General features: G+C 42.5%; 1 protein-coding gene across 1 annotated transcript; it reads right to left on the bottom strand.

Moving 5' to 3' along the window:
- Nucleotides 1–355: 355 nt before the first annotated feature.
- LOC310870330 (hydroxysteroid dehydrogenase-like protein 2) lies at nt 356–1,810 on the bottom strand. Its single transcript, XM_083781511.1, has one exon. The coding sequence runs from the start codon at nt 1,679–1,681 to the stop codon at nt 431–433; it is 1,251 nt and encodes a 416-aa protein (XP_083637637.1). The 5' UTR covers nt 1,682–1,810; the 3' UTR covers nt 356–430.
- Between the last annotated feature and the right edge of the window lie 12,068 nt (nt 1,811–13,878).

The following is a 13,878-nucleotide window of genomic DNA, read 5'->3' as shown; positions in this document are numbered from 1 at the left end:
TGCTCCATTCTCATAGGCAGAATAAAAGTGCACTGTCCCTTATGCCCTATTTAATTTTTTTGAGGGGCGCTAGCCCCTCCTATATACAGGTTTAATGTTTGTCTTTACTTCAATTGTTTGTTTGTTTTGTGTTTTAAAAACACCATTGACAATGAAGGGAAAATGTACATCATCTTGTCCCTAACACAAACATTAAATGCCATTAACAATAAAGAGAATTTAATGTTTGTTTTACGCCACCATTACATCACCTAATCAACATGAGTTAGACTTAAATAATGGTACTTAAAGAGTGGTATGAGAATCAGCCCAGTTAAGTTAGTCGGGGAAATTTTATGGTCACCGCTTCAATCTCCGGACGCCTTGCTGCTGCCCTAAGGTGGTATGAGAATACCAGAATACAGAAGTCCTGTTAAGGCGGTCTGGGGAGTTAGAGCTTGGATTTCTGCATCAATGACATCATCTTCTCCAGTTTAATGGCCATCGTCATGTCGCCTTTGATTCTCAGTTTCCCAGACATGAACGCCATCGTTGGCTTCATTTGCCCGGCAAACATTTTGATGAAGTCAGACGAGTCCATCGACATGACAACGTCTGCTTTGGCCGGTGGCTCGCCCTGTCCAGCATCTCCTGAACCAGTCTTCAGGTCAATGTACCATACACCCTCATGCTCACCGGAAAGTTCAAACTTGTACACTCCCTGAGTGGACTTCACCACGTCAGGATTAAGGACTCCTCTGAGGACGTTGAACGTGGCTTCTATGGGACCTCCTGTAGAACTCCCACTAGTGGGTGGCTTAAAAGCCGGGGTGGCCCCATGTTTCTCCATCTGTTTGGCCAGTCCCTCAGGCTCCTCGTCCAGGAAGAAATCCGGCAACAGCGGGTGACCAGGCTCCACGGCATACAGATCAAAGTCGACCACACCCTCCTTCCGGAGGAGCGCCTCGTCGATGACGAAGTTTCCAGTATATGAGGTAGGCTTCGACAGGATGGCATACGCTGCGTCGGACATGATGTCTACCGTGCGACATTGCTTCCCTATGTCAGACCCGCCCAGCATGTCCATGGCCGCTGTCTGGATGGCGGTTTTCGGCCAGAGCGCATTGACGGCGATTTGACCCCTGAACTCCTCTGCCATTCCCAGGACGCACATGGACATGCCATATTTAGCCATAGTGTATGCTGTGTGGTTCTTAAACCAGATGGGGTTCAGGTTCAGAGGAGGAGACAGGTTCAGGATGTGAGGCGATTTGCTCTTCAACAGGTGAGGGATGCAGAGCTTAGACGTTAAGTAGGTGCCTCGCAGGTTGACTCCCAACATGAGGTCAACTTTCTTCATCGGAGTCTCTACCGTTCCAGTCAAGTTGATTGCACTGGCATTGTTCACCAGGATGTCAATGCCTCCAAACTTCTGCACAGCCTGTTCGACAGCGGCACTGATTTGTACCTCATCGCGCACGTCGACGATGCATGGCAGTGCCTTACCTCCGAGAGCCTCGATCTCCTGTGCTGCAGTGTAAATGGTTCCAGGAAGCTTTGGATGCGCATCCGCTGTCTTGGCGGCAATGACAACATTGGCTCCGTCCTTCGCCGCCTTCAGAGCGATTGCTTTACCGATGCCTCTGCTAGCGCCCGTGATGAACAGAGTGACACCTGCCAGTTTACCAGTGTTTTGCAACATTTTCGCAGCTTCCAACTTTCCCCTTCGTGGATCGAGACGAAAACTTTTTTTAAATTGTTATTTATTAATTTGACTCAATAAAAAGAAAAATCTGCGAGCTTCCTGGAACAACACGTCTGTCACGTTAGACTTCTTACTCCATATGTACTTCTGGGTCAGACGGGCTCAAATATGAGGTCCATTCACAATGATGTCATGATAAGTCAGCACTGTGCCAATATTGGAAACCAACGGCAAAAAAATCTGCCAGTGTCTTGAGGAACCCACTAGGAACAACCTTGGCGCTGGGGACCAGGGCCCAGTGCAGCTGCCATCCCCCATCTGGGTAGGCCTTCAAATACACAAATTACAGTTTCGTAGTTCTTCAGATGATTTCCAATATGCTGAAAATAGTCCTTCTCTGTTGACAAACAAACACTGCAAACTAAACACTTAAAAGAAGATGTTATTTCTGTCTGTAGAACTTCATCAGCTGGATGGTTTCTGTATAAGTGTTGGCGAAGAGAAGCCTGTGTTTTAAATGTGCATGGGCAACTGTCATATAAACAGGGCTTTGATTGTCCGTGGCCAAAGTTGTGTTGTAGTCTGTAATGCTTGAGAAGACTCCCCTTTGTGGTAGAAACAGCCTTGCAGATTTTACATTGCCATCCCATGGATCAAAACCTAAGTACCAAAATTGAGAGAGATGAGGTGGGGTCCTTATTTCCATGTTTATAATTTACCACACGGTAACCAAAAGTGTGTTCAATGTTTATTCAATTGGCTAAAATTAAATTAAATGTGAAGTAATGCAAAGTATTTTTGGCTTGAACATTTAAAGGGATATTTCCTTTCCTACTCAGTCTTATGTGAACACCCCAGACAGTTTTTAAGTTGCTTGATTCAGTATTTAGATATTTCATATAAAGTTTTGCTGCCCTGCACTGTCTGGTGTGGTCACATAAGCCTGAGTAGATGATAAAATGACAATCAAAAGATAAAGTGAAATATCCCTTTAACCTTTATCAAATGGCTACAGGAACTGTGTCAAGCCTGGCGCAAAATCAATAAATTGAAGTGTAAATCTAGGACTCATAATGATGTACCGTGCATGTTCAAACCACATATAATTTAACATTATTTTAGATGGGGGTCTGCGGCCCAATGTACATTCATGTGGGTGTCTTTGACAGGAATGGTTTGAGAACCACTGAATTGCATGTACATTATACATTACATACCTATTGATATGATTCAGTCAGTAGTTTAACCAGGAACCCTGCTCCTGGAATCCTGGAAACTGCATCTGAAGAGATATTTAGATGAACTTTTTCAGTGTAATCAATACTATTGTATACACATAACAGGGTACATACATAGCAGTGTTTCCTGTGTGTTATTATGTGGCCACCATGCAATCATAATGGGGGTTCCAGATGGTCCCCAGCTAAATGATGGAAAGCTGGCAACCAAATTGACCCTTGTAGATCAAATGGACGAGTAAGGGTCAGTTTGGTTTCTTTATACACTCAATTAGAATTACATTTTTGAGGGGCGCTAGCCTTTAGTTAGTCTTTAGTTCAATGTTTGTTTTGCAAACGCCATTGACAATGAAGGGAAAATTTACATCATAATGTAACTCATTACGTCATATTGTCTCTTCATTGATAATGGCATTTAATGTTTGTGTTGGCACCGTTTGTTTTACATCACCAAACCAAATCAACATGAGTTAGACTTTAATATATTAGCGCCCCTCACTTCACACAGGTGTGATTTTTGTTCTGCATTAGGTCGAAAGCACCATAGCTCTAATCTAATGCAATGGCAGCAACGGCATTAGGTCTATGGACCTATGGCTATAGGTAGGCTGCAACTTGAGTCTACAAATTGAGGAAATTAAATGCAGTCACATGTAATTCGTAATTAGCCTACTCACATGAGTCACGTCCAAGAACAAGAATGTGAGCGAGCGGTGGGTGTAATCACAAGCAGAGTCCTGCAAAAATTAAAGTAGATTAGCATATATGGCCATTAAAAGGCATCAGCCAGCCTATAATGTTGCATGCAGTGTTAGGAAAGTTCACTTTCTACATAAACTAGTTCAGGTCACAGTTTTGCCTACTGTCAGCTGTCCAGATATTAAATTAAATTTCAGAATGGTAGACCAAAATTATTGCCACAACCCATAGCCATAGAACCACAGAATAAAGTCCAACCCTTAAAGTAAGCCCAAATCACTTTGGGCTTATCCAAATGAATTCCTAATTATTATTATCATCATCATCATTTCTGCTTGCCGAAAATAACTGATCCACAAGCTTACAACGTGTCACGGACGTGTCGGGTTGTGAGCTTGTAGATCAGCGCGCATTTTCAGCACGACAGCATGGAACACGTACGACGAATATACATCAGCCTCCACTCACTCAATTCACTGTGGGAGGGTTTTTTGCCGAGGCGATAATGTACAGAGTACAGACGCAACGCAACATAAATAATTTGAAGCTTTTTTCGGTGGCACCGTGGAACAACAAGTTTAACTCAGTGTTTTTGGGTCGGGACATATTATGTTCTCATTTGTGCTGTATCTGGCTGTGACTACAGTAACTGTCTGCGTGCATCACGCCTCATCATCCAGTTGTCAGCTGCGCGCTCCCATATAGACTTATATGCGCGTTAGATTGATGATTACATTAAATTCGTGTCGGATTTGGGTTTATTGGTGGGTTTTACACCAGTGGCGTGACACATTAAGGCCTGTTAACGTTGCGTTTTAGCTGGGGGTTTGCCTGGCTAGAATGTTCGATTGAAATCTGACACCCATGAACAAAGTGATACGTTATACAGGACAGAAATGAACGCGTTCTCAATAACTTTAAACCAAGGGACCACACAGTCACATGTACACACTGGATAAATGTTATACATGAAGTCACATCAAATCATGACAGAGCAGACCGGTTCCATCCATGGATCACACGACAGACGACATGTTTCAGTTTCAGCCAGGGCTAAACTAAACTTGCAGACAGTAACACAAAACAATGTTCAGCTGCTACAGCAACTTATAATAAACATATCTTACCTTTCTTTGGGGAAAATGGTCCAAGTTTATATAGTTTCTTCCAGGAGCAAGAAAATACAAGCAGCAGGCCAGCAGCTAGAAGTTCCAACACCTGCACCGTGTTGAACTGATTGGGGCAGTGATTAACATCTATATACAACCAATGAGTAAAATCTACCCATTTTCTACATCTATCGTTTTTAGTGACACATATAATTAAATTCTAGTCAGTTATGGAGAGCTGATTTTATTCAGACAACATTGTGTAAATGCAATTCATAAATAACTAAAATTGGTATGAAAACAGCTTCTCCCATATGAATAAAACTTACATAATTCCTGCATAATTGCAATGACTCAACAATACAATTAAATTCTACTCAGTGATTCCTACCTGATTTTATGCAAAGAAAGTTAAGTAAAATACAGTGCATTATATCGTTTAATTCAGCTCAATTTCATTGAAAACGGCACACAGTCCTTTTTATAAGCAATATGAATACATATTTATTAATTACATATTACTTCAGCCCAGTCTCAGTTTTTACAGTGCAGTACTCCACGAATGCATCTCTGTACTGCACAGGGAGTTTACTTAACAGTCTGTCGACATGAGAGCCACATTTTAACTCTGAGCCAGTGGGGCCTTCTAGGGACAGCAACATGCCTACTAGGGCATGTATAGAAAGTGACAAATCATCCAGGGCCTCTACATCACCAATGCGAATGATGGGGGAATTCAACATTGCTCCAATTTCACTCTGAACAAGCAGCCTTGTCTGGCCGTATCTCTCTTTAAGTGCTCGGAGGGCAGAGGAATATGGTTTTGCATCATGCATGCTAGATCTGGCCAATTTGTTAGCACCTGGGTGCTGAAGATGGTCTAATAGGATCTGATATTTATACTGTTCAGTAAGATGGGGATGAATATCAAGGAGGTTTTCTAGGGCCATTTTCAGGAGGGCAAATTCAGTCTCTCTGCCACTCTTGAACACAGGAAGTGATGGCCTGGGTATCCCATATGCAGAGGCTATAAACAGATCCATGGAGTTGGGGGTTTGAACCTGTGGATAAGCAGATTGTGGCTGCTGGTATGATGTGGCTTGTAGCATTGGTGGTTGGCTACTACTGATAAAACTGGGCTGTACAGGGCCAGGCATGGGCGCAGTATAGGCTGGGGCATTGACGGTAAATGGAGGTGGAAGTACATGGTGAGTAGAGAGGGCAGAGTGTGTTACACTGGCAGCTGCATGGTGACTGGAGGATGGCATTGTCTATGCAGACCTGAGAGGGATGGACAGCGATGCAGCTTGGGCATGAGATACATGGGGAAAACTGGGAGCCTGAGTAGGGCCTAAGGGCTGCATAGTGGCTTGGGGAGGAGCTACATAGGGCACACTAGGAGCCTGAATAGGGCCTAGCCCTAAGGGCTGCATAGTGGCTTGGGAAGGAGCTACATAGGGCACACTGGGAGCCTGAATATGGCCTAAGGGCTGCATAGTGGCTTGGGCAGGAGCTACATAGGGCACACTGGGAGCCTGAATAGGGTCTAAGGGCTGCATAGTGGCTTGGGCAGGAGCTACATCTTGCTGTATTGATTGGAGCATGGAGGATGTTGGAGATGGCTGGGCGGTTGATGATGTTAGGGGATGTGAGTCAGCATTCATCGTTCTTGAGGAGGCAGGAGTGAATATGGGGGGCAGGCCATAGAATGAAGAGGTGGCTTTTCCATCAGGAGAGGGAATGAGCGCCGCAGCTCCCTCAGGGTGCTCATCAGAAATTATATTCTGATGAATAAAGCTGGAAACAAGTTGGGCTGACTGAAGCTGGTGCTCTTTCATGCGGATGCGTCGGTCCATGTCGACCTGTCTGACGATTCTCTCTCTCTCCTTATGTGCATCCTCTTGCGCGTGCTGAGCAGCCTCTTGCGTGTGCTGAGCAGCTCTGGCTCTCTCATCAATTGACTTGCATTGTTCATCAAGCTGCTTTTCCTCCTGTTGTTGCCTTTTAAGCTCCTCTAGTTCATCTCTCCTTTTCTTCTCATCCAGAACACTGATTTGGAGATCACTTAAGTGTGAAGCATGGCTACTGCTGCTTGAATGCCTACTTAATTGGGACCTAGCCTGGAGACTAAAGCATGATTTTCGAGTCCTCCTGCTGTGAGAGCTTAGGGCACCGAGGGACAGTGCAGGTGGCCTTTGCTGTGAAATACCATACCAATCAGGGTGGCGTCTATTCCTTTTAGGTCTAACATCAGGACCTGGAAGGGCTTCATCAGGTGGTGAAGGGGATTGATCCTCTTTGTGAGAGGAAGTTAATGATGGCTTTGGTGAAAGGTGAGGCTCTGTTTGTGTTTGGTGAGGTATAGTTGGACTACTAGGTGTAATAGTTTGAGACTGTGGGGTGGCTTCTTCTGTGAAGAGCTGGGTTGAGTCTGTTACACTAGTAGCAGGTATACTCTCAGTGGACAGGGCTTCTTCACCATTCTGTGCATCGGCCATTTTAGGTGGTCACTGTGTGGTTGTGGCTCAGTTTCCGGGTCGAAGGACCATTTTGTTAGGATATAAAGTTCAACTGGAGCCACAAACCACCAGGAAGCAGGATTTTGTATTATCCATTTTTTTTTTTTTTTTTTACTTCATCAAAACTAGGGCTTTAATATAACAAAATAAACAAAGACAGCACAACATACTGTACATATATACAAATAAGAAAACAGATATCATCTGTAAAGTACTGCAAGCCAGGCCCAATTAATTCCCAGTAGCCACTAGCCATAGAATTCAGCTCGGCAGTTGCACTGTAAGTTCCTATGAGTTTGAAAACAAAAAGTGGCAGAACTGGAAACAGCCAGGATGCATTTCCTGTAGACATGATGGTCATTATTCTCCTTCATCACTTTCCACTTCATCATCAGAAGCTTTTTCTGGTCTTTTATAGCTCAAGTTAGTAGTGCTTAGTATTGCTTGGCGAATCTCTTGTCTTTCTTCTTCACTTTTACATTGAGGGAGCATTCTGTGAAGCTGCTGGGTGTTGTATCGGATCAGAAATTTCTGACATGTTCTGATTGTTCCTCCCACATGCAAACAGTTCAGGAAACATGGCACTTTCTGTCCTCGATTGTCAATACTAATACTAGTGATAAAAGGCAATGCAGACCAGATAAGTCTGTAATAGCTTTTGAGGCAGCGCAGGAATACCATTCCAGTAAGGGCATTCAGATATTTCACAGAGAATCCAATGTTGCAATGTGCTGCTCCATAGTCACCGTGAGCCCGAGCCACCGCTTCCCTCAACGCCTGTGCGATGGCACCCTCGCGAAGCGGCAACAAGCTGTTACGGTTTGGCATGTTCACTTCACACAGCAAATACCTTGACTTACACCGCACCATCGTTATACTTTCTTCTTCACGGCACGGCAAACTTTTTTTAAATTGTTATTTATTAATTTGACTCAATAAAAAGAAAAATCTGCGAGCTTCCTGGAACAACACGTCTGTCACGTTAGACTTCTTACTCCATATGTACTTCTGGGTCAGACGGGCCCAAATATGAGGTCCATTCACAATGATGTCATGATAAGTCAGCACTGTGCCAATATTGGAAACCAACGGCAAAAAAATCTGCCAGTGTCTTGAGGAACCCACTAGGAACAACCTTGGCGCTGGGGACCAGGGCCCAGTGCAGCTGCCATCCCCCATCTGGGTAGGCCAGGATCCCCCCTTGGACATGTTCAGGGATTTCGGGTTCTGGGGAGGGAGGAGAGGTGGGTGGGTTAGAGATTGGCTCCAGAGGTGCTGACTGGTGACAAAGATGAGGTTGTGTAACCCGGTTGGTTATATAATATGTTTTGGTTTCATGTTTTCTGTTTAAAAACGTTTTTGTAACTTCATGACTAATTCTTTAGGAGTTTGTTTTGTTTTAAAATAAATGTGTATCTGTTATTTCTATACCAGCACTCATGGGTTTAACATTCTGTATGGGAACGGAGTTAGGGAGTGTGTTGCTGCACGGACAAGAGGAAGTGAACACAGTGGGAGGAGAGATGGTGTTGCGCCAAGAGACTGAGTGAACAGAACAGTAATTCAGATAAACTCAGTTTTATTATAAGTTTGCCGTGCACAAACCTGCATGCACATGTTGTGTCTCAAGAGTGTTTACACAACAATCGGAGAGGACAATCAACATGTTTGGAGAAGCAACTGAATGTCTACAAGAAATTCAGTGACTGTCTGGTTTGTGTTGACATGCTAACGCTAATGCTAACGCTAGCTCAGTGAGTTTAGTGCAGGGGTGGGCAATTATTTTTCCCACGGGTCCAAATGAGAAACAGAAAATATTTTGGAGGGCCGGGCCAAAAGGCTGAACTTAATTGTGCATAATAATGCATAAAAGCAGTAAATGGCATTGTTTTGCAAAGCAATGGTAAACAAAATGTGAAACATTTGACTCAAATTATAGGCAAAGTGACTATTTTACATCATGATGATGTACAATAAGAGCGCCCCACACTTCACATGGGTGTGATTTTTTTTACTTTTTTACTTGCAGGCTTGAGACGTTTCCTTTCCCAGTTGAAAACGATGTTTTTGTTTAAAGGTATATTCAGTGATTTCACTTAATTCAAATATCACTTATTTTTTTGTTTTGTTGTGATAATCCTCCCTACTATAGAGTGTGCTGACCATATAAGGAGTTCCTCCCTGTCCCCAGTTAACCCCTGGGGGTCAAAAAACCTTAGGTTTCGTTTTTGACTCTATCATGATTGGACGAAAGGCTGGGTCCCACAACCAAAAACGAAACCTAAGGTTTTTTGAGTGAAATCACTGAATATACCTTTAACACTAGGAAGTCTGAAAAAAATTCACTCCTACTCAGTCTGACTATTCCGGCCCAATCGACCGCTCTCCCCGTTTCTCCCCCGCACCACTCTTTCACACCTCTTCAGCTGGAGACGACATTGTTGCCTACACGCACGCACTTTTCTTTTTTTTTCTTCCCTCTTATAAATACATTATTATACACCCAATGAAAATGTACACTTCACGGATTATATAGGCCATTTGGAATTAGAAAAATCGGTAGAAAATTGGCAGAGAATAACACAATTTAAATATCAACCGTTTTGTTCCGCCACTGCACCGAAAATGGTTAATCTGCAAGCTGCCCGTATATAGTCCCTCTCTTTTGAATAAATTATTCTTCGTCATGTAACAATGTCTTTCAATGACTTTATTTCCCCCGAAACGGAAAATATATATTGTGAAATATGGTGTGTTGACTGACTATTCTATAAATAAATAAATTTCGTGGATCATGCTTTTTGTTCTATTTTCTCCAGGCCATTTTCAATTAGCCGCATCGAGATGAACAGCCGTGCTGTTTTCAATTAAATTACGTGTAGCCTATAATATGAATAAATGCTACAGCCTACATTGCTTGTCTGTCTAATCATTAAAATGTTTTTTTTGTACCGTATGCTGCATAGTTTCTGTAGCCTAAGCCTGAATTAAAGTGTGATTACTGAGGCTTTTCCCTCACAAACATGAAGCCTATAAATATTGCTCAACTGTAGCCTATAATCAATCAGTATAAATAATGAATACGTTGTGTTAATTCAACCATGTTTATTGTTTCTTATTGTTCACAATAATTATCAGAAAGCATGAAAGAAAGAGAATATAAAGCGAAATAAAATCAGGGAAAACACACAATAGGCCTGTGCTGTCCTCACCAAGCATGCACCTTGAGCTTGGCTAAACAGCCAGCTAAACTCTTGTCCACATAAGTACAGGCAGAGACAATGTTGAATCCTTGATAATTATTTATGTAGAAAAGTGTAAAACTGTAAATAAAACAGAAATACAAAACAAGTGTCATTCTTACAGTATAATGCTTAATACAATCAAGAATAACATACAGAAAATGTGTACATAAGAAGAATAAGTAATACACAAAAATCCCAACAGGGCTCTCTTAATAAGAGTATTTTATACCAACAGGGCTCTCATAATGAGTATATTTTTATATACCAAAGAAACATAAAACACAATACTAAAATGAGGAAATATTAGAATAGCCATCAGAGGTAGTCAGTAATGACAGAGCAAATAAACACTATGCACATTTCAAATGTAGGTAAGTAAATAAGAAATAATATCCTGTCACAAGGTTAATAACATACAAAACAATAAGTATCACTTACAGATGATGCCTTTTTGAGGGCAAAACATGACAGATGGGACTGGATTGAGAACAGAACATAGCAAAATGCCACAATGTGCTGAAGTGAATGCAACTTCCTGTTTCCTGTTTGTCTGAGTGTCCTTCAACTGTTTTCCTCCAAAAAGGTTCCTACCTAACAGAAATTCCTAGGAATAACATTTGAACCACCACTAGGTGTCACAAAGTTCCAAAACACAACAAGGCCGCATCGAGATGAACAGCCGTGCTGTTTTCAATTAAATTACGTGTAGCCTATAATATGAATAAATGCTACAGCCTACATTGCTTGTCTGTCTAATCATTAAAATGTTTTTTTTTTGTACCGTATGCTGCATAGTTTCTGTAAGCCTGAATTAAAGTCTGATTACTGATTACTTTTCCCTCTCACAAACAACGTGTTTTGAATAGCCTATAATCAATCAGTATAAATAATGAATACGTTGTGTTAATTCAACCATGTTTATTGTTTCTTATTGTTCACAATATCAGAAAGTATGAAAGAAAGCAAATATAAAGCGAAATAAAATCAGGGGAAATCCTGGTTCAACACAAAACTCGCTTCTTTCGCTTAGATACACTTGACACATGTCATCGTAAATGTTCCAGTGCATGTTCCACATGCACGTTTGCCACATTTCTGGCAGCTGGATAGCGTCTTGTTTCCACATCCGTCAAGCTGACACTGCCTTCGCTTCTTGGGCGTAGGCGTGTCTGGTGTCTGTGGACCATTCTGGCTCCTCTTGGCGTCGTAGGCTGGTTCTGTGGTGTCGTAGGCAGCGGCTGCAGTGCGCTGCGCTGCTGGCGCCGAGGTGTGCGTGGTGGCACAGTCCTTTTCAACCATGTGTTCCTCACGGAACTGTAGTGCCAAGTCCTGTAGGAACTCTCTCCTGGTGAGCTGCGGTTTGTTCAAGCACTGTTTGAACAACACATAGGCATTGATGGCAGCCAGGTCCAGAATGTTGTAAAAGACAGCCATTGGCCAACGCCTGGTGCCAAGTCTCACGCTGTAGTTTCGTGCCATCTGATCCAAAATGTCCACTCCCCATTTTGTGTTATTATAGTCCCTTACAGACTCTGGTTTCGCTTTGGGGTCTGTACCGATCACGATCGAACGGTGCATGGTGCTTAGAATGCAAACGTTTTTGTTGGCTTTGCTCTGGTAAATCGTCAGTGTCGCACCATCGCTCGTCATCAGTTGTGTGTGTGTAAAGTATAGGCAAATATAGAGAAGTTGAGAATTGGTGTCATGCATATACATATGGACACATTCCTGCTGTTGTCACCGCATGCATTTTGTGCATCGAAGTTCTATACGCTAATTTCAATGTCAATTGATTCTGATTGGGCTACTACGACATCATTCCAATGCATTTATAGAGAGGGCGTTCCCACGCATGCGGTGACAGCAGGAATGTGCCCCCATCAGGAACGCTAGCTTTAGGAGGACCGAAAATAACCACACTTTTTACAAAATACGATGGTTAATACTTCTTTCTCTGCTATTTCTGTTAGCCAGTTAGTGAAAGACTAGTATTATCTTCAAAAACGATTGTGTACAAAAAAGCGGATTTTAGCGGAATTTGCATACTTTGAAAGTAAAGGTGATTTTCTGATTAGCATTGGTTAGCATTGCTTAACTCAATGGTTAAATAATTAAACATAGTGACTTGTTTACGCAATTACAACGACTTAATGACACTAAAACGACTTTTTGATGGAATAAAAACATTCTTTAACATTCTAACTGTGTTAATGTGGCTAAAAACGAAAACCACCAAAAAAAGAAATGAATTTTAAATTCAGCTATAACTGTATATCAACTGTGCCGACTTGTGGTTGAAATCACTGGCACTGGTCACATATATGTATATGCATGACACCAATTCTCAACTTCTCAATGGATAACTTTTTCACTTCGATGAAGTTGGGTCAGTCTCTCCTAGCAAACAACACAATGATACTTGGAACTGTGAACAGACAGAGGCGAGAGTTGCCTCCATCCGCACGTGGAAAAGAACGGCTGTTCCACACACAACTGATGACGAGCGATGGTGCGACACTGACGATTTACCAGAGCAAAGCCAACAAAAACGTTTGCATTCTAAGCACCATGCACCTTTCGATCGTGATCGGTACAGACCCCAAAGCGAAACCAGAGTCTGTAACGGACTATAATAACACAAAATGGGGAGTGGACATTTTGGATCAGATGGCACGAAACTACAGCGTGAGACTTGGCACCAGGCGTTGGCCAATGGCTGTCTTTTACAACATTCTGGACCTGGTTGACATCAATGCCTATGTGTTGTTCAAACAGTGCTTGAACAAACCGCAGCTCACCAGGAGAGAGTTCCTACAGGACTTGGCACTACAGCTCCGTGAGGAACACATGGTTGAAAAGGACTGTGCCACCACGCACACCTCGGCGCCAGCAGCGCAGCGCACTGCAGCCGCTGCCTACGACACCAAGAGCTGCCAAGAGGAGCCAGAATGGTCCACAGACACCAGACACGCCTATGCCCAAGAAGCGAAGGCAGTTGTGGAAACAAGACCCTATCCAGCTGCCAGAAATGTGGCAAACGCGCATGTGGAACATGCACTGGAACATTTACGATGACATGTGTCAAGTGTCTCTAAGCGAAAGAAGCGACATTTTTGTGTTGAACCAGGATTTGTGTTTTTCCTGATTTTATTTCGCTTTATATTTGCTTTCTTTCATGCTTTCTGATATTGTGAACAATAAGAAACAATAAACATGGTTGAATTAACACAACGTATTCATTATTTATACTGATTGATTATAGGCTATTCAAAACACGTTGTTTGTGAGAGGGAAAAGTAATCAGTAATCAGACTTTAATTCAGGCTTGCAGAAACTATGCAGCATACGGTACAAAAAAAACATTTTAATGATTAGACAGACAAG

Source organism: Protomyctophum parallelum (assembly GCF_964188405.1).
Source record: "Protomyctophum parallelum genome assembly, chromosome: 14".
In the NCBI taxonomy this organism is placed as follows: Eukaryota; Metazoa; Chordata; class Actinopteri; order Myctophiformes; family Myctophidae; genus Protomyctophum; species Protomyctophum parallelum.
Note: the sequence above shows the minus strand (reverse complement) of the source record. Positions and strands in the feature narration are given on the sequence as shown.